The 19,473-nt window shown below is 39.8% G+C and overlaps 1 protein-coding gene across 5 annotated transcripts in view; it reads left to right on the plus strand.

Moving 5' to 3' along the window:
• Positions 1 to 19,473, plus strand: part of LIMCH1 (LIM and calponin homology domains 1) — a 175,253-nt gene that overhangs the window by 83,663 nt on the left and 72,117 nt on the right. For all 5 annotated transcript variants that reach the window (XM_041462275.1, XM_041470573.1, XM_041478898.1 and 2 more), the window contains exon 4: positions 17,037 to 17,143. In XM_041462275.1, the coding sequence (XP_041318209.1) occupies positions 17,037 to 17,143 (107 nt within the window). The remainder of the gene's footprint in view (positions 1 to 17,036; positions 17,144 to 19,473) is intronic.

Genomic DNA, 19,473 nt, shown 5'->3' on the forward strand with positions numbered 1-19,473 from the left:
TGGAAGTGTGAAAAGGGAGGGTACCTTCCCAAAAGCTCTTAACCTGAGAACTCCTTGGGTGGCAAGCAGGAAGAATTTTCACAGTATAGTCAGACCAACAGATTGGCCCCCTCAAAATGGTCCAGGGAAGCTCATGCTTCCTTGACCTTCTCTTGTGAAAAGAGAGCAAGCAACAGTCTGTTGTGACCCCGGCCCTTGGGCTGAAGATGGTGGCAGAAGAATGCTGTCTCTAATCCCCTCCCTGGCTGCAAATCAACTTGATGAAGTCTATTGCAGTTAATGTCTGCTAGCAACTGTTTGTACTGTTTCTATGCTGAAAACCTTTCTGGGTACTCTTAAGTGGATTTATTTTAGATTATGTGCATGTTGCTAGCAGGAGCCTTACGTGCTGAATGCAGATGATGGAACGTGTCTTGCTCCAAAGATCACATTGCAGTTGTTTCCCTGACTTAAAGCAAACAAGCAAAAAGGCAAACTAATGGAAAACTGGTGCCTTAAAGATCCGTGCAAAGTGATTTCTTTAGTTTAGGAGCCCAGTAAATTCTGTAGTCTGGTGTTGTGGTCAAGAATTAATAGAGGCCTGAAATACCTGACACTGAATTCTCCTTGTCTCTGCGTTCCTCCCTGCTCCTGGATTAAAGCCACTTATTTCCTGCTTGGCATGGTACTTTCCAATTGTAATGCATTTCCTCTTAAATGTGCAGAGGTCTAATGATACTATTGTAAACCTGTTAAAATTAATGCTGCAGAGGAAACAGCTTAGTTAACTGCTTATGGAAAATGCAGAGATAGGCTGAACTGTCTGACTGAAGGACATCAAAATCATTAACTAACCTTTTGAAAGCTGAAAAACCTTGTGATAACATGTGCAAATCTGCCCCACAGCTTATTAGGAGAATTGCACATTCATTTATAGACAAGCAATATAACTAATGGTCTTGAAAATTAATATTGCAATACAGAAGCAATCCTCAGCTCTTAGCAGTGGTATCCTTCTGTTAAAGTCCTCACTATTGCCAGGTATTTGTTTGTTTCTGCCTCCTCATCATCATGTGGGAAGCACTATTACTTAAATGGTGAATGTCTGTTTTTCTTTGGAGCAATAGTGCACACTGATTTATTACTGCATAATGTGTGAAAGGGAGTTTTCTTTTCAGGCTTTTCAATAAGGGGAGAGTATTGAACTTGCTAAATGTGTGCATGCATCCAAGTGTGTACTGAGTTCAACTCAGCTTTTTTCAGTTCATTCTGTTATGCTATTTCATTACCTCAGCTATTCTCTTTTGAACTCTAGTAGTTCTCATGCACAGTTTAGAACCGAGCTTGTGTTACCCTATAAGGCCAATGGTAAACATGATGCTTTCCCCCATTCCCCTTTCTCTTCTTTTTTAGTCACAGTGTTGGTATTATTTGGTTTCCTTTTACTGCTAAAGAGATGTTACTTGACTTAGTATGTTGCAAAGTGGCGTTGGTGTGTTGGGGGGCATGTTGGACTGAGTGCCAGATTGTGATACTTACCCTTGCACCTGTTGTGGGGCAACAAATTTCAGGCCTTAAAGTGATAGCCCAGGCTGCTGATGCTCTTGCTGCTTGCCATTTATAACTGTTGGGTTGGATGGGTGCTGTGTAGCTTGGCTGCACAGCCAGCAAATCCTATGGGTGTTACCAAAAGTTCCTGGATATTTCTCATACCTTTTCTTAAAGAAAGCTGCCTCGCTGCTGTTGTCCTTTGAATACCATTTCTAGTTTGGCTGGAAAGAGGCTTGCTGTTTTTTTCCAAAACCCTTCCTAACTTTACCACTCCTGCCTAGCAACGGCATTAGGGATCTTAGAGCTAATGCCTGCTGTTGGCTAAATTACCTAAGTTGTCTGTAGGTCATTGAATTGTTATCTTTCCATTCAAGCCCTGATATAATGAAGTTATAGAGGTTCCTGTGAAGCTGCTTGGTGCAGCCTTCAGGGAGAAGCTGCAGCCCTGACTTGCTGGTAATGGGCACAAGAAGATGCAGCACAATAAAAAGCTCAAGTGTCAGTGAGACATAGTGCAGGCAGCACCCAGTCTTTGGCTGATTACAGGAGGGATCCAAAGTCATTCTGGCAATTAAAGAGAGCTGAACTGTGAAGCAGGTCTGTTTCCTTGGCCAGCAGTGCATGGATCAGGAATGCTGGTCAGTGGTTTTTTGGTTTTAACCTTCCTGTCCTTCCTATCTCCACCTGTCCTGCAGCCCACAGCAGTGAATAGGACCATGCTATAAATGCTCTTTGCCTCTCAAGCCTGGTTTTCAGACCAAAGCTGACAGACCTGCTAGATAAGAAGTGTGATGTTTATGTATTAATTTCTGGAGTTACAGGGATCAGCCACGAAGTATTAGCACCACCATACAGTTTGTCCTCTGTTATTTAAAAGGGAGGATAGTGGATAGGTTCAGTTATTTGAGGTTTCCAGGGCAATTTTCAGTGTAATTAATACATGTCAGGAATTTGACCCTTGTGGGGATAACACAAAGTTCCAGATAACTGAGGTGATACTGTAAACGAGTTGTGGAAATTGTGCCAGGAGACTGTCTGCACAGGTCAGTAGCACCAGCTAATAAAATACCTCAACTTTTGATCTAAAAAAATATTTCATGCAACTTTCACTTGACATCTGCAGAAGCAGAAAAAAAGCCCTTATTTTTTTACAATTCCTGGATGTTTTCTTTCATTAAGTTTCTCCAGTTACCCCTGGGGAGGTCAGATAGTAGTTGCTTCTTAAACTATAGCAACTGCATGAAAAGGAAAACTTGAAATGTTCTGAGAGTGCCACATGCACCAGACACAGATACACTGTTCGGCTGTACTGTTTGTTTATTTTCAAAGAAAAAACAAGCAGATTTTAAAAAAAAATTAATAACTACTACTACAGGCTTGATACTGTGTATTGGAAAGAATGTATTTTCTGATATTTCAGAAAAAAAAATTATGAACAAATGCAGGAATTGCATCAATTATTGACAAAACTAGTTGCAAACTGGTAAATAAAACAGTATGGTTCCCAGGGAGTGCTGTTAGAGCTCTTACAAAAGCCTCTAAAGAGATAAAGAGAAGTAAGTACATAAGTAAGTGTTGTGGGCCAAAAGAAGACATAAAATTTGTAACTAAATTCAATGTTTAGTGACAGACTAATGTAAAAAAGTAGCATGACATAAAGTTTGTCACAGGAGGCTGAGTTTTGTTTTGCTCTGTATGTTTTGAGAAGTCAGGCTAGATTGGTCTTCTCCCATAGTGTACATGCCTGTATTTTATTTTTACACTGCTGAATAGTGACTGGGTGGAATCTGATATGTCAGTGGACTAGAATTTTAGACAAGGAAGGAGCAAGATAATTACATCCTCTTGGACAACTGGTGCAGTCTAATAAAAATTTGAGTAAGCAAGGTATTAGCAGAATTATTTTAGAATGGGTGATGATATATCTTCAGCAAAAATACACCAGTTTTTCCTTGTTCTTTCATTCTATGTGAAACAAACCAAAGAGCAAGATTCAATCCAATGTTATGATCAGTTTGAAGGGAGTTTAGGAGCTATATCTTCAGACCTGCCCGGCCTCCATTTTTGTGCATCTCAGGTCTTTGAGTGACACAGTCAGCACTGACCAAAATCCGTTTTCCTGCAAAGTATCACCTTGCTGATATGAATCTCCTCTTCCCTGTTATGCTATATGGCACCTCAAGTCGATTCAGGAGTTTGTAATTAAGAAAAAATACATAGGTGCAGTAAAAAGGAACAGAGGAACAAGGAACTTCTCAGCACAGTGTTATCAGCAAACTCAGTATCTATCTGAGACTGGCATTTCAAAGGCATAACTACTGCAGAATTTTGGGGAGAATGATGGAATAATTCTAATGAAATTTAGAGGTGCCTAGTCATAAGCACAAGGACTGTGTGTGAGAAAAACCAAAATCTGCCTAGAGTCAGCACCCACAGAATTAGACTAAGTTGGCTAGTTCCCAGGGGTGTTTGAGACCTTAAATGCTCTTTAGTCCTTACTCTCTGGTTGATCAGAGATTAATCACTTGCTTTTTTAAATACTATTACCCAATCTGTTGAGCCACCCAATCCTGATTAAAATTTACTTTCTAAATTATGATCCTAGAGAACTGAAACTCCTTGAATTCCAGACCTTTACATATTTTTTAAGAACTGAGAGTTCTTCGTGTTCTCACACTTGAATCAAAAATTCTTGCAGATAGTTTATCTTCCCAAGAGTAGTTTACCTTGTTGTTCTTTTTCATTTGGCTGAAATTTGATGAGCAATACTAGAAATCCAGCACTTAAATCTTAATACAAACTATTATGTAAGTAAATTACACACCAAGAACTTCAAAGATTGTGGTCAGTGTTCTCCATCACAGCTTCCAATATAATTTATTCTCTTTTAAAAGCATCATAGAAATATTCTTGTCTTCTATAACTTTGCAAGTTGGAGAAATAAAAATGCCAGACTGAGGATGGGAAGTAAATAAAAGGAAAAACAGTCAACTACTCTATTCAGAATAATGTAAGGTGGAGTTTAGGATATGCCATAGAATGCAGAACCCTGGATAACCTCTGTGGTGTGGGTGTGGGCAACTCACAGAACAGTCTGCTTGGCTTTGGCAGCTCTCACCCTCGCTCAGGACAGCCACATCAGCTCTTGCAGGAGAGCAGCTTGATGCCAGTGCCTTTCCCATTTGAGGGCAAATGGCCCAAATGGCCTTAGCAGTGCAGCACAGCACATTTAGGCCTTTCTAAGTAGCCAAAAAGCCCCAGAAAGCTGGTGGTGCTCAGGTGCTGGCTGACTCTTCACAGTCTCTGCAGTCACAGGCATGCTGAAGCCCCTGAGCAGCTCTGGGCTGGCTGGCATGTACACAAAGAGCATGCAGAATATGTGTGACCAGAGTCTGGTGTCTCCTCAGTGGGTGGGCTCCTGTGCTGCAGTATGGGCAGTGTTCCTGCATCACCTAAGGTGGTTGAATAGCTCTGTAGCCCCTTTATTGGATGGGGATACATCTGTTGACCTTGTAAACCCCAGGTAGCTCCCAGTAGGGTCTCCATACTTAAGGGGTGATTGGCTTCAGCACAGTGCTGAGCTGGGTCAGTGCATTGAAGCAAAGCAGTCCTGTGTCTGATGAATGTATTCCCCAGTCACTAGGAAGGGCAGTGTAGAAGTGTTTGCCAAAGCCAATAAGTCCTGCTGGCCTTGAGCTGATTTTGGGTAGCCATGTGTAACATTTGCATTTTCCAGAAATCTGCACCTATGGGAGTGGTTTGGAGATGTGAGCTGGCTGGGGACTGAGACTCTGCAGTGCTTTAAATCAGCTAATTTGCTGGCAGCTTCTTATTGGTGCTGGAGCTAGTACAGCTGCTTTCATGGTCTTTGATGCCTCTCCTAATAATCTTGCTAGACTCTACTGGTTCTGCTGTCTAGATATACCACTCTCTGATCAACTCTGAGTGCTGGCCCTTGGTTGGGGGAAGGAAAAAATCATATTTACATTAAAATTATCATTTTCATTTATACAGTCTCATCAGCTAAATTTTATTGCATTTTTTATGTGGCTTTAAATTTAAACAGTTTTCAGAATTAGCAGGTGAGGAGTTGGAAGGTTGTTGTTCGATCGTATATGAACATCTCTGCTGGCCTTATTTGTGACTGTTGTGAGCAGGAGCCACTGGTTATATCCAGGTAAGCTGAATTATAAGCATGATTGGCTCTTTTCTTCTAACAAACAAAAGTTTATCTCAGGTCTGGCAAGGACAGACAGTAGGATATTAACTGAAATTTTAAGAATAAATTATCAGTGAGAGCCAATTTGTTTTCCTTTTCTGTTCCCTTCACCAACAAACAATACAAGTTATTTCTGCCATCTTTGCTGCTTAGATCCTGTTTCTAAAGACTGGTGTGATCCATGTGATGAACACATCTTCCCACCTTTGTTGCTTTGTGTATTCTGAGGGGAGAGAGAGTGTTGCAGTAGTACACCTCTAATGTGTAGAAAAAAACTGAACAGCAGGGATATCAGTCCTGTAAGAGGACACATCCTTTCCCATCCTCTGTTCTTCTGTCCAGAGGAAAAAAACAAAGACATTGTGAAAGAGCTGGGAAAATTATTTGCAATAGGAATGCACCATATTAAAGAAAACTTCTGTTCATTCTCTCTTGCTTTAATCATTGATTTTATTCCATTAATTTAAGGAAATTCTGCTTCTTAAATACATTATATTATTGTGCTACATTTTATTTGTCCTGAAACTTAGTCTTCCCAACTGCAAATTACACTGGCCTCTAGATGTAATCCATGAATCCTGATTATCAAATGCCTCTTCAAAGGCATGACCACTATAGACTTAGTGAACAGTAGCAATTTAAGTAATTTAAGTAGGCTATTCTGTGCCAAATGCCTCTTCAAAGGCATGCTTGCATGACCACTATAGACTTAGTGAACAGTAGCAATTTAAGTAATTTAAGTAGGCTATTCTGTGTAGTTAATCTATGTTTGCAGTTACATAGCTTTAGGAATAGTCATGCTATTTCTTGAATCTAGAGACTGCTTATTGATAGTTGAAAAGGAGTGGAAATGAAATCACTGCCAGACTATTGGGTAGCTCATCTTGCCATGAATATTTACCATTAAAAAACCCACCAAGGCTGGAGATATTCAAGAACACTGACAATTATGGCCATGCCATCTAGACACCAAATGTATGTTTTCATATCTGGGAAAGAAACAACATATACATGGATATAGTATTGAGTACTCAATAATTCAAGCTGTTATGGTCAAAGTCACGAATGGACACTGATCTACTGAGCATATTTTTGCACAGATATGTTGATTGTCTGTAAAATTCACTTGCAGAAAATTGAAAATGATGCATTTTCTTCCCCTTCCTTTTCCTCACCAAAGTAATTCTAGACACCTAAATATGAAAGCTTTCTATTTATTTTTTTAGTGGAAGTAAAACCAACAAGGTAGGTTTTTCATGGGGAATGTGCTGGAACTTCATTCAGTAGAAATAGCCAATTTAAAAAAAAAATGTGATTTTTGGACTTGAACAGCTTCTTTTAGAAGTGTTTTAAGGAGACCCCAACCCGTACATTTAAGAAGTCCAGTATGTTTTATGTAATGTTGGCATGAAAATGCAAAGCTGTGAGTGGGGGGAAAAAGTATGTCATGTATCGTGTAACAGCAGCAAAAAGATTTCTGATGTTTATCAAACCTTGAGCACCACAGATTAGTAAAACATATTCCTTGGCAATAAAGAGTAGATGTTTAATTTGAAAGGAGAAGTGGAATTTGTTGCTTTTTTTGCAGAGGTCATGAACTGACCAGGAATGAGTCCTCCTTGGCGGTTTCACTGTTTTGCTGTTTGCCTTGGGGAATAGAGATTTGGTCTGATTTTAACAGCTACTGCCAGGCCCCTGGCCCTCACAAGCAGCTTTCTTGCATCTTTTGAGGCCCACCTACAGCAGTTGTACTTGGACAGAGGGATGAAGAGGCCCTCCAACAGCTCAGGATGCAAAGTGTCCTGATCCCTGAGGTGAATTGTTGTCTACTGAGAGAAGTCCAAATATTGACAAGTGTTACAATTTTCTGGCTTTAAATGGAAGATAGATTTACTTAATATACTAAGCAAAAGGGAACATACCATGTAAAAGAAAAGGAGCAAGAAAGTAAAGTCATTCTAGAAGTGAGTAGTTACTGCAATTAGAAAAAGTGCTATGACGCTGCCAAGTGGTGGTCACACATTCAGTTTTAGAGGTTTGATGTCATATTAAACCTCTCTAAATAAACTTTAGAAAATTTCAGCTGTTTTCTGGCCCTGATTTCTCAGCTGGCCCAATATACCTGGATGTCACAAAACTTCAGATTATGTTAATCATGCACATATTTTAAAACTGTATTTTGGGGATTATACAATTGTGATGAAATCTGCTTCTGTGCCTGATTGGGAAGACAGGTGATAAATTACATGGGGAAGGTAAGAATTGAGGCTATACCTCCAATACAGTTTTGCATCTCTAATTAATCAGGTTCTTGTGTATCAGAAAAACATTACAAATAATTCTCACTATTGCTCATTTCTGTTTCCTTTATTTTTTCGTCCTTGCATCTGCTTTGGATGTAGTCACAGTGAAAAAATAAAAGCAGTCAGTAGTGATCACAGCTTGAGAAGTATTTTTCCAGATAGTAATCTCTGAAGCTGCATGCAGATGCACTGATTATACTTTGTGTTACCTGTACTGGTTTATAATAGATGATGCTGGTCAGATAATTAATAATACCATCAGATGCACCTTTTCAGGTGGACAGACTTGTGATGCACATTTTTCCTCATTTTCTTCTCTGCAAGACCCACTCCATCCCAAAGGATTTTTTGCAAGTTGAATCTAATGATTTCCTGGAGCTGGGTCCCTTGAATAGTCAACACTGCTCTTCCTGGAAAACAAGGTTATTTTCTCTACAGTCAAGTCAAAATATAGAAAGCAGGTGTTGAGTATCAGTACCCTGGGATATCAAATGTGATCAAAGGGATCCCATGAAGCTTGGACTCTGCAGGCAGAGAAAAGAAGACAGGTTATGTGAAAAAAAAAAAAGGTACTATCTTTTGTAGACTTGCTAGTATATTTAATGTAGACATGGAATAAATCTTAGCACATATATTTGCTTTGCATAGGTAATCATCTTTACCAAAAAAGTACCCCTTTTAGCAGAAACACATAAATAGTTTTTTAAAAGTATGTTTTTTGCCATGGATTAACACACAATTGCCCTGACAGTGGTCTGGAAAGGCACAGGTTTATTCAGCACTGCTTGGTTTAATTGATGACTATATGTAACACATGAAGGACTTACTTGTGCTGGAGATTAAGCTATTTGTGGTGCTCCTTTGGACTACCCTAGGGCTTTACCTTTTGGGTATATTGTTCATGAGGTAATTGAACGTTATTTATGTGGTTTTTTGGTTTTGTTGGTTTGTTTTTTGTTTTTTTTTTGGTTTTTTTTGTTTTTTTTTTTTTTTTTTTTTTTTTTTTTTTTTTTTTTTTTTTTTTTTTTTTTTTGTATGCAGAATGAGAAACTTTTAACAGTATGTCTAGCAAAAAAAAAACCCAAAACAACTACTCTCCCATATTCAATGCTCAGGTTAATTTCCTTGGTGGTCTCCTTTACTTAAATTTTGTTTTCACAGTATCTGGTGTAGTAGTTCGTATGATTTAGAACTTTAAAGTTTATGTATTTTTGTTTTCTTTAAGCAGTTTGTTTGGAATGGCTGTCTTGAGTACTTATAAATCCACAGTCAGACTCTGTACTTTCTTTGACACTTTGGGTCTATTCAAACAAATAAACCAAACTTAGGAAACAGCATGTCTCCTGAACTTAGTTGTGAATTTCTTGCCCATTTTTATATTTTGCTGTAGACCTCATTTTTGGGGACAACAGCTGCAGGGATGTGCTGAGAAAGGAAAGTGTCCAGTTTCCTCAGAGGATGTTCTGACAGAACCGTTGTGGCACTAGCTGTGGTTTTAGGGTTGAAACTCTAGAGATCTGTGTTTAAGTTAGTCATACTCCTGCACTCATAATGTGAGTGCAAATAAAGGTCAGATTTGTATTCAGGACCTTTCTTCCTCCCCTTCAGACAGACAGACAACACAACTACTGCCCGGTGGATGGAGAAGTACCTCCCACAGAGCACAGGTTGCCCTCAGAGCATGGTGTTGTGATGTTTCATTCTTCTCTCTTTTGTAGTTCTTTTCCCAACCACTCTGAAATAACTTTTCCATTGACCCATTTCATAGCTGCACCAAGAAGGCAGAGTGAGATAAGTAACAGTCATTTCTATCACAGCAAAAGGAACCATGCCTTACGTTTTTGCTGGTTTTGTATTTTTGCCCATCTGGCTCTGGATTTTCAAGTTGAATTCCCAGTGACTTCTAGGAGTGCTTCACTACAATTCACTCTGTGAGAACTTGTTTTTAACCCTGCTCTTTGTGAACATCTTTCACCAAAAAAAAAGAAAAAAAAAAGTGAAAAGTGGGTAACAGAAGAAGTCATAAAACTGAGACCAAATCCCTCTCACAAGGCAAACACTATCATCTTGTATTAAAAAGCTGAGAGAGTGAATGGCAGAGAAGGGGTGGAAAGGAAATGTTATCCTCTTCCTTGGCCATAGCATGGCTGTTACCATAGAATATGGCATCAGATAGGCATCCCCTCTTCATGACCTGATACAATCTAACATCTGTTTGACATCTGGCTGTGATTTCATCAGCATCAGACCCAGTGAATAGCCTGGAAGTGTTTTGGGTTTTTTTCCCTGCCTGCCTATGTTCTGTCTTCACTGCTGTAAACAAAGCCATCTTTAAGGGTGTATCTTGGGTTTGGCAAATCTGAGGGAGTTCACATCATCTGATCATCATCTGCTCTCTCTCCCAAAGACATGGAAGTTGACTGAGCCCCCATTTGTTTAAATGTTTAATTCATGCCTTCAGGGATAATGACCTGATGTAGCAAGGGGTAATATCAGGACCTACTTCACTAGTGAAGTCATAGGGTCAGCCTTGTGCTCATGCTCTGTGTGTCCCTCCCACCCTCCTGTGGTTTGCTTTTGCCTGTTGGGTTGCTCTTGCTCATGTTCTCTCCTCTGCTCAGCCTCCATTCACATTATTGAAAAATTATAAGTTTTTATACTATCAATAGCAGCATTAAAGTTGTGCACTATCTTCTTGCTCTAGGCACTTGCAGGTTTTTACCCTAGTGAGTCTGGCTGGGAGCAGCAGGATCTAAGCACCTTGGCACTGCCAGCTAAGTTATCTTTGGAATCAGGTACTGAGACACCCAAAGGGAGTTGAGGTTGTTTAGCCTCAGGAGAAGAGGAGGCTCAGGGTGGACCTCATTGCCCTCTACAAGTTCACAAAAAGAGGTTGTAGTGAGGTGGGGGCTGGTCTCTTCTGCTGTGCCTATGGTGAGAGGACTAAAGAGATGACTTTAAGGTGAGAGAAGGGAGATTCAGATTGGGTATTAGAAAAAAAATTCACTGTAAGATGATCAGGCATTGGAATAGGTTGCCCATGGATGTGGTGGAGTCACATTGTGGTGGAGTCATATCCCTGAAGGTGTTCAGGAGGCATCTGGATCTGGCATTGGGGGATGTGGTTTAGTGGTTCAGGGGTTACAGGGCAGTGCTGGGCGGATGGTTGGACTGGATGATCTTGAAGGTCTCTTCCAACCTTGATGACTTTATGATTCTATTACTTTTATCTTCAGGCAGACTTAGATATTACCTGAAGGTCACTTAGAGCCACATTTGGTTTCTGATGTGTTTTGTGCAGTTGAACTACAGCACCAACTGGTCCATTTCTTCACAACATTTTAAAGGTATTTTTTGCCTTTCTGACAAGAAAGCCAGACTGTTGTGGAAGGAGACCCATCTTTTCCTTCTTGACTGCCCAAAAAGGAGCAGAAGAAGGCTGCAAAGGCAGCCTTCACCAGCTTGTCAGGGGCGCGCTGGAAAGTTCTACCTGTGGAGCCGGGCAGTGCCGTGCCCGCCCGGTGATCCCTGTTCCTCCCGACTCAATCTGATCATCGCGGTGTTTTTTCTCCGGTCCTGCCTCTCGCCTTCGCGGCTCACACGGCCCACGCCCGGCGCTGCCGGTCCCCCCGCTCGGAGCCCGGCCGGCTGCCGGCAGCGCCGTGCGGAGGGCGGAGGCCGCGGCCTGCGGCTCCCCGGGCCCGCTGCCGCCCCGGCCCGGGGGAGGCGAGGATCGCTCCGGCTGGCGGGCTGGTAAGTCCTGCTTCCCCTCCCTGCTCCCAGGGATCATCTCTTTCTGGTTGGCTTTTTTTTTTTTTTTGTTTTTTGTTTTGTTTTTGTTTTTGTTTCCCCCTCTAGCGTTTAATTTTCGTGGGTGAGGCTATTGTGCTCCAGAATCCTTTGGGGATGTGAGCAGCCCTGTCTCCACTTGCTGTTCTGGGAGGTGCCTTCAATTCTGATGTGCTGTCAGCCTTCCTCTTCTGGAGGTTAACCATCCTCAGCTTTTAAGTGAATGTGTTGTAACTATGATCCATTTCCTTCCAAATTTACTGATTTGGGGTTTGCCACAGAAAACAATCTTTTATGTAGTTTTGTTATATATATACAGCAAAGCATATTGGATAAACAGTAAAACACACATAGACACATGCACACATATATATTGTCAAACATATGTATATAGTTAAACATACACAGAAAAGCATCTTGGAGAAACAATAACACATATACACATGTATATGTGTATGTATATATATATGTATCTCTCTCTCTCTGTATATATATATATACGCACACACATATATATGTATGTATAAATATGTAGATATATTTTTTCTCTCATATATATATATATATATGAGAAAAGTTTCCAGCGCTTCTTATAGAAGTTTTTTTTTCCTGTTGGACTTGAATCGAATATTTCAGTATTTCTATGAACCTGTGAATCAGGCAAGAACCACTGCTTTTACATAGATAAATTATCACCACTACTTACTTACATAAAATGGAAAAATAAAGGAATTAGGAAGAAATGTTGAAACCAAACAAAAGGCTGTTGAGAGTCTGTTGGAAACTTCTCAGAAAAGCAGTTTGGAAATTTTCTTTTTGCATTTTTTTTTTTTTTAAATTTTAGAGATCTTCTCATTTATTCTGGAGCAGGGAAAATATCAGCATTCCAGAAATGAAAAAGGCCACCTGTTTGTCTGCAGCTGTCCTGTAAAACAGAGCAGTGCTACTGGCAGCTAATAATACCTCCAGCTTGCAGAAGTGGCATGTATTTGGCATTTTATTCAGTATTCTGGGCAGATATACAGCTTGGCTTGCTTTTATTTTCCCCAAGTTTATCTGAATATCTCATCTGGGCCATGCAGTAGCACATCTGACAAACGATGGCTCCACAGTGCTAAGCTGTAGAATCGATTTGCAGTGCAAATACAGTGAGACTGTTTTGTATGTATTGTGGACGATGAAAGGAATGGAAGTGGGCCAAATTCAAGCTGTTTGCCATTGCATCTGATCAGCAGATCCTATGGAGAGAATTTGCCTGCTGTGAATATTTGATTCTCGCTAGCTTGAACTGTCTTGTGTGTTGGCAGTGCTACTGTGTGAATTTGCAGTGGCTTTCCAGGGTGTCTGTCCTATTCAACTGCCAATTTCTAGGGGTTTTTTTTTTACAGGGTTCAGGATTTTGTGCTCCACTTCATGCATGAGGAAAATTACTTAATGCTATGCAGCGAATATTTTTTCATATTTATAACACTCAGGTTAAAACAAAACAAAAAAAATTAGAAGTCTGTTGTCTTTTCCCCCTCCCTTATTCCCTCCCTCCACCTTCATAAAGGTGTAACTCCTCTGCCACCTACTCTCTCTGCATTATCTTCAGGTGATTGTCCTGGCAAGGTGATTTTGTAGTGGTGAGTCCGTCAGATTACACACCAGAAAGGATGAAAAGGTGATGGTGTTGAAATGCAGTTGCGGGAGAAGGAGCATTTCTCCCTTCCTTCCTATGCATCCTTCTGATGAAGTTCTCCTGGAGCTGGGTGCTCTGCCCCCTTATCTGTCCATGAGCCTTCTTACTGGTTCATGGCTGCCTTGCCTGGGAGTTTGCAGTTTTGTGTTGGTTAATTTTTTGTTTCTGAAATTCAGTATATTGAAACATTTACATTAATAATTTTTGGTTTTCAATACTTACAAGTAAATGACATTGGTTGTAATGCTGATATAACAGTAACTGTCAGGACTCTGCTGAGGCAAGCAGGAAAGGCTTGGGATTTAACATATCACTGTATCCCTGTGTCTGTCACCATACTGAAGCATTTATCTTCTCTATACAGCCTATTTAGGCTTTCTGTCATTTTGTAGATTAAGCATAGATAAAATTGTATAGCTATCTGTGGTATCTATAGATTACAGATTTATAACTTACATATCTATATAAATATAGATATTTATGGCCATAAAATTTTATATATTAAAGTGATAGAGAAAATTTGCAAAATAAATTTAGGCTATAAACTATCAGCTTTTTCTTCCTCTGTGTCTATGAAGGACAAAAGCCCGAAGAGGATTTTTGATTATACGGTGGTGTGGGATGAAACCAAGAGGAGCCAGCAAGAGACAGTTGCAGGTCCTCTGGGGCTGTAGGAAATGATGTGCTGACCAAGTGACCAATTCTCTGTCTACTCCAACACTGCAGCTGCAGAAAGTAATGGCTGAGAGAAAAGCAGTATCATCTCCATTTAAGATATTGAGGAAATTGTGTAATAGTGCCTCATAGGGACTGCCAGAGGGACCAAATTCTGGTCGTGTGTCTTCTGAGACCACTGTAAAAGATACCACCCTGTTAGCTGAGGCACAGCAGCTGGCCACCCTGAGATCCTTGCCACTGCAGTGTGACCCATTTGCATGACCTATTTAATTCTGCCAAGTTGTAAAGAACTGGGCAGGCACACTAAATGTGTCTTTTCAATCACCTATTTAAAGTAAGTATGGTTTTTATATCTTGCTACTTGTAAACCTGTTTTTTCTGCTTTCTTCAGTTTTTTCAGCAATGACAAAGAGTGGCTTTTTTGACTAAAAAAGTGCATAATTTCAGCTAACAGACATTGAACAATAAATCCTCTTGAAAGAGAAAAGCAACATTTTCTGAGAACTGAAGAAATCAGGACCTGGTCAATGCAAGGTGTAGTAATCCTGAGAGAAAGCTTTGCTGAGAGCTGTGTCTTAACTGTAAGACTCCTTTCTGCCCTTAGTGGCTTAGGAGTGCTTTTCTCCAGTGAATCAATGGAACTAACAAATGTGAATTTCATCTGTACTACAGCAAACCAGGGAAAGTTTAGTGTTGCAGTAGTATGGGATACGTTTTTTGGCTTGGGGTTAGGCAGCCTAGGCAGGTGTCCTTGAGTAAATATATCACTTGAAAGCATTTTCTTTGTTGGATTTTTCTTCAGTCCTTTTAAACAAGTGCCATTTTTAGAACCATTTGGAAATAAAAATTATGAGATTTTTAGCAAAAGCAGAACTTTCTTTCAGGGCTCACTGATTGCATCTTGTTGGCACTTGTGGTTATTTGTGCCCATACAAGATACCAGCTTTCTGAGGAATTGTTTGGGTCATAGTGTTAGTTACTTGGCAAACATTATTCATATGATGACCATCAAATAAAAGCATGTAGCCAAGCAGGAGTAGGTGACGCTGGTTTTTTAAGAAGCAGGCATTTGTTCATCAGCAGAAGAACCGAGTTCCCAAACTATTTGGCTGCCAGATAACTGGTATTTTTGTTACTGCTTATCATAACTCAGATGTGAACTTCTGGCATAAAGATGGGTGCAATTAGTTATCTTCAGCATTCCTCCTCTGATTGTTTTATAAGTCTACTAGGTTACTATGATCTCTATGTCCAGTATATTTTTTGTTAAATTTGGAACTACTGTTAGGAACTTTTTTTGATGCTTTTGCATTTTTATTTGAAATATTAGATTTATGCATTGCTCCACCAACCATTTGAGAGTGACCAGGACTATCCTCCATCAAAGACTAAACATAAGAGTTATTCATGATGCAGTTGGAAAAATTATAATGCAAACAGTAAGCCAGATGGAAAATTTTACAGGCATCTTTTCATGTCATGAATGATGCTGTCTCTCTGGGTTATGGGCTCTCTGCTCTCTCAACTGCTGTTCCTTCCCCCCCTGGCTCCCCTCCAGAGCTGTTAAGTTTCAGCCAGGGAAGAAAGGGAGATTTGAACTCCTCTGAATTTCTAAGTCTCTGTTTTCTGTGGTGTGGCTGGCGAGCTTTGTGTGCAAGAGTGTTGGCATGCCGAGAGCCATGGCGATTTGCATGCTGCTCGCAAGCAGGGCTGCTCTCCCCGAGCCCCAGGAAAGGCTGGGAGCAGATGTGTGTGAGCCCTGCTCACCAATCCTGCTCTCTCATGCAGTGGGTAAGAGCTGAACACCGCCAGGCTCCTCTGCTTCCCAGTTTTTATGAAAACAGGTCTCCACCACATGCTGTGGTTCTGCTGTGCTGTAACTCTTCATGTGGCAGCTTAACTTTAGGTTTGAGATGAGACTTCTCAAAGAATATCAAGCTGTACATTGTATCTTTACTTGTCCACACACCTGCCATTGCAGTTGCTGGTCTAGAAACATATATATCTAAAAACTTATTTTCTACTAGCTGCAAGATTTATCCGTGTAGAACATATTCCCCGGTTCTGTAACAGGGGAGTGGTGTGCATGCATATGTATAAAACCTGTATTAACTGTATATGCACATACGCAGATTCAGTCTCCTTGGTGCAAAGGATGACACCAAAGTGTCATCGCTTGGACTTGGTTTGAAAGAGATTTTTATCAGTTTTTACTTAGCCTTTCTTAATTTTCCTTTCCTTTTAATTTTTACACTTTGCAAAGAGTAAATCCTCCATAAGAAGTGTTACAAAATTGGTGTTGTTTCTTCTTAGAGACAGTGGCCATATGAAGTGTAGCTTCAAGTTTTTTATTTCAGGAGAAAGCACCTATCTCTTTTCTCAGTGGCTTATGACTGGTTACATTTAGAGAGGCAAGAGAACAGTTGTGTTAACTGGCTTGCTTGTATCTGACATGCAAAGTGTTTTCTGAACAAATTGCCTGTTAAAATGGTGGCAGGCTGTTTCATATCTACTCTTCCTACTCCCTTCAAAAATCCTGCCTTTTCTACTCTGTAACATGCTAAAGTTGTGTGGCAGCCTCCAGGTGGAGAAATTAGTGGGCCTTTTTCAGTTAAAAAAGTTGCCAACATCTGTACGTATCTGGTTTTCAAACAAAATCTACACTGACTTCTTAAATTATGTGACTGGAAATGTCTTTGGTTCTTCATTTAGTTAATGGTATGACTGTTCATGAGCAGTTAGTGAATTAAGGAGAAGTTGGTTTGGTAAATATTTTTTTGGTTCAATTAAGGAGAGCTTGAAGTGTTGAGATTTTATGCTTTTTGTCTCTTTTCAGGATAATATCATATTATTCTTAAGAGGCTGCAAAGAACTGGGACTTAAAGAATCTCAGCTTTTTGATCCTGGTGATCTGCAGGACACATCAAACAGAGCAACCATCAAGTAAGTACAACAGCAGTTTGTGACTAGCATGTTACAGCCTCAAGTGCATGTGATGCAATCGCAAATATTTAAGAATGAGCAAAAAGGCTATAGAACTGTAATTAGTGTAAGGCAAATAGGAAGCAGAAGTTTGGCAAACTTTCAGTGTTGGGATGAATAGATTGTTCTATTCAACAGGTTTTGTCCCAGAGACATCAACCACAGCTCTGCAAAACAGGACAACACTTGGAGAATGCTCTCAGGCCCATGGTGTGGCTCTTGGGGATGGCTTGTGCAGGCCTAGGAGTTGGACTTGATGATCCTTGTGGATTCCAACTCAGTTTACTCTGTGATTTTGTGAAAATACTGTCTTAGTTAGGCAATGAGATTCTGAGGGACTTAGGGGTTTTCCTAATCTAAATTGATGACATTCTTTTTTTGTCTTTCCAACTAATAAAATATTGTAGTCTGGGAGAAAAGGCACACAGTTCTGTTATGTCAGATTAAATCGTTCTGATGGTGAAATATAGGACAGTTAGAGGCTTCTCAGATTCTATGAGGTGCAGGGATAAGCATGGTCTCTTCAGTTCCCTGCAACAGCTATGGCTTGAGACACACAGTAATTGGACTGAGGAAGTCTGTGTGAACTGGAAATGCCACAATTTAGATAGTTTTTCACCAAAACTACACACCCACTACCACACAAATTGTACAGGCCCCCCACCTTGTAAAAGCAAAACCACCCCACACTTTCACAAAATTAACAAAATTTATAATTGGTGTTTCTTAATTTCTAAATTGGTATTTAGAAGTTTTCCTGAAAGTTTTGGGTCTATCATGTCATGTTACAGTTATAACAGAAGTTATTGCTCTACAGACAATCAAATGCTGCCGAATTGATTGAATGGTCTAATTTCATTTGGCCAAAAAGATCACTAATGAAATCCTGATCAGACATACCTATTTTAGAGAAGTATATAGAAACAATTTACTAAATTTTGGTAGCTTTTTTTTTTTTTTTTATTCCTTTCTGGCAATGGAAGCTGGGCAAGTTTTCATGGTATTCAGGCACTGTCTGGGAAGATTCAAAGGCTCTGAAAATTGAATTGGCCAGTGTCCTTGTTTTAAGGTATACCATTTTTTGATCTTTCTCAAGTTTCTGACTCTAACATGAGGTTCTTCTTGCCCTCTACATGGCAGTGAGTGGAGGCTATGTCATTAATTTCTTCTGAATCTGATAATACTTTGATAAAATGGGGTCTTCATGATGCCCCGTAAAATCATTATGATGATTGATTGGTGAGAGTTGCAAAACAATTCATAATCTTCATATAAAACCCTAATCTCCATATGAAACCAGAGAGGAAGAGTCTTTCTGATAAAAACCTTCATCTTTTGGGGTTGAGGATGGATGGAGTACCTTGGTGGAGGCAGGTTGAGAGGCTTTGACTAGGGTGGAGGTCAAAGTGAAGCTGTCACCAAGTTAAACCTGGCATCATAAACCCCACAGAGCTGGCCTGGGCCTCCACTGCATATGAGGGCTTCAGAGAAAGCAGCTGTGGAAATGAGCCAAATGTTTTCCTAGCACTGTCCAAGTTCACACTGAGTAACTGAGTTGAGGTGTACAAGCCAAGTCCATGACTGTTTTAGAGAAATATGTTGTAGGCTGTGTTCTGCTAGCTAGTTCCCAAAGCATGAAGGTGATTTTTTCCCTCTTTGAAGACTTTTGCATGATTTTTTTAAACATGGTGAAAATATTATTTGTGGTAAAGGATGAGTATGACATTATTGCACATGCTTAAGATGATGACATTTTACCCTTCTTTTTTTCCATACAGATGTTAATTGAGGCATGTATTAGATATATTTTTTGGATCACACTGCTTATAAAAGTTATGAGCTAATACTGTAAGGAATTTTTTTGTGACTAGTTAAGCAAGTGTCTTTTCCACTGTTATTTTTCTAAGGAAAAAAACCAGGACTGTTCTATTTTTCTTATCATGTGGGTATTAGTGGACAAAATTTTGGCTTAAAAAGATAATATCAAAAATACTTTGTTTACCATTGCCTATATTTAGGCTTTTGTTGTTGTAAATAACAGATTTGAGTATATTTTTGGTTTTGCCAGATAAATTCTAATGATGGAATGGTCTTACTGTTAGAGTATAAGACAATTCCACTGTAAATAATAAGGACACAATCTTTACTAAATCTCAAATAGTCTTATGTAGGTTTTAGCACCTAAATGTGATGTGTATTTCCTTCTTTTTTAATGCTTTCTTTGCTGAATTTTGAAATGTTGTTTATGTTTGCACAAACTTTGCACCTTGTTGTTTTTAACACAAAACTGC

The sequence above is a fragment of the Pyrgilauda ruficollis genome, unplaced genomic scaffold (genome assembly GCF_017590135.1).
Source record: "Pyrgilauda ruficollis isolate IOZ18807 unplaced genomic scaffold, ASM1759013v1 scaffold1, whole genome shotgun sequence".
NCBI classification, from domain to species: Eukaryota; Metazoa; Chordata; class Aves; order Passeriformes; family Passeridae; genus Pyrgilauda; species Pyrgilauda ruficollis.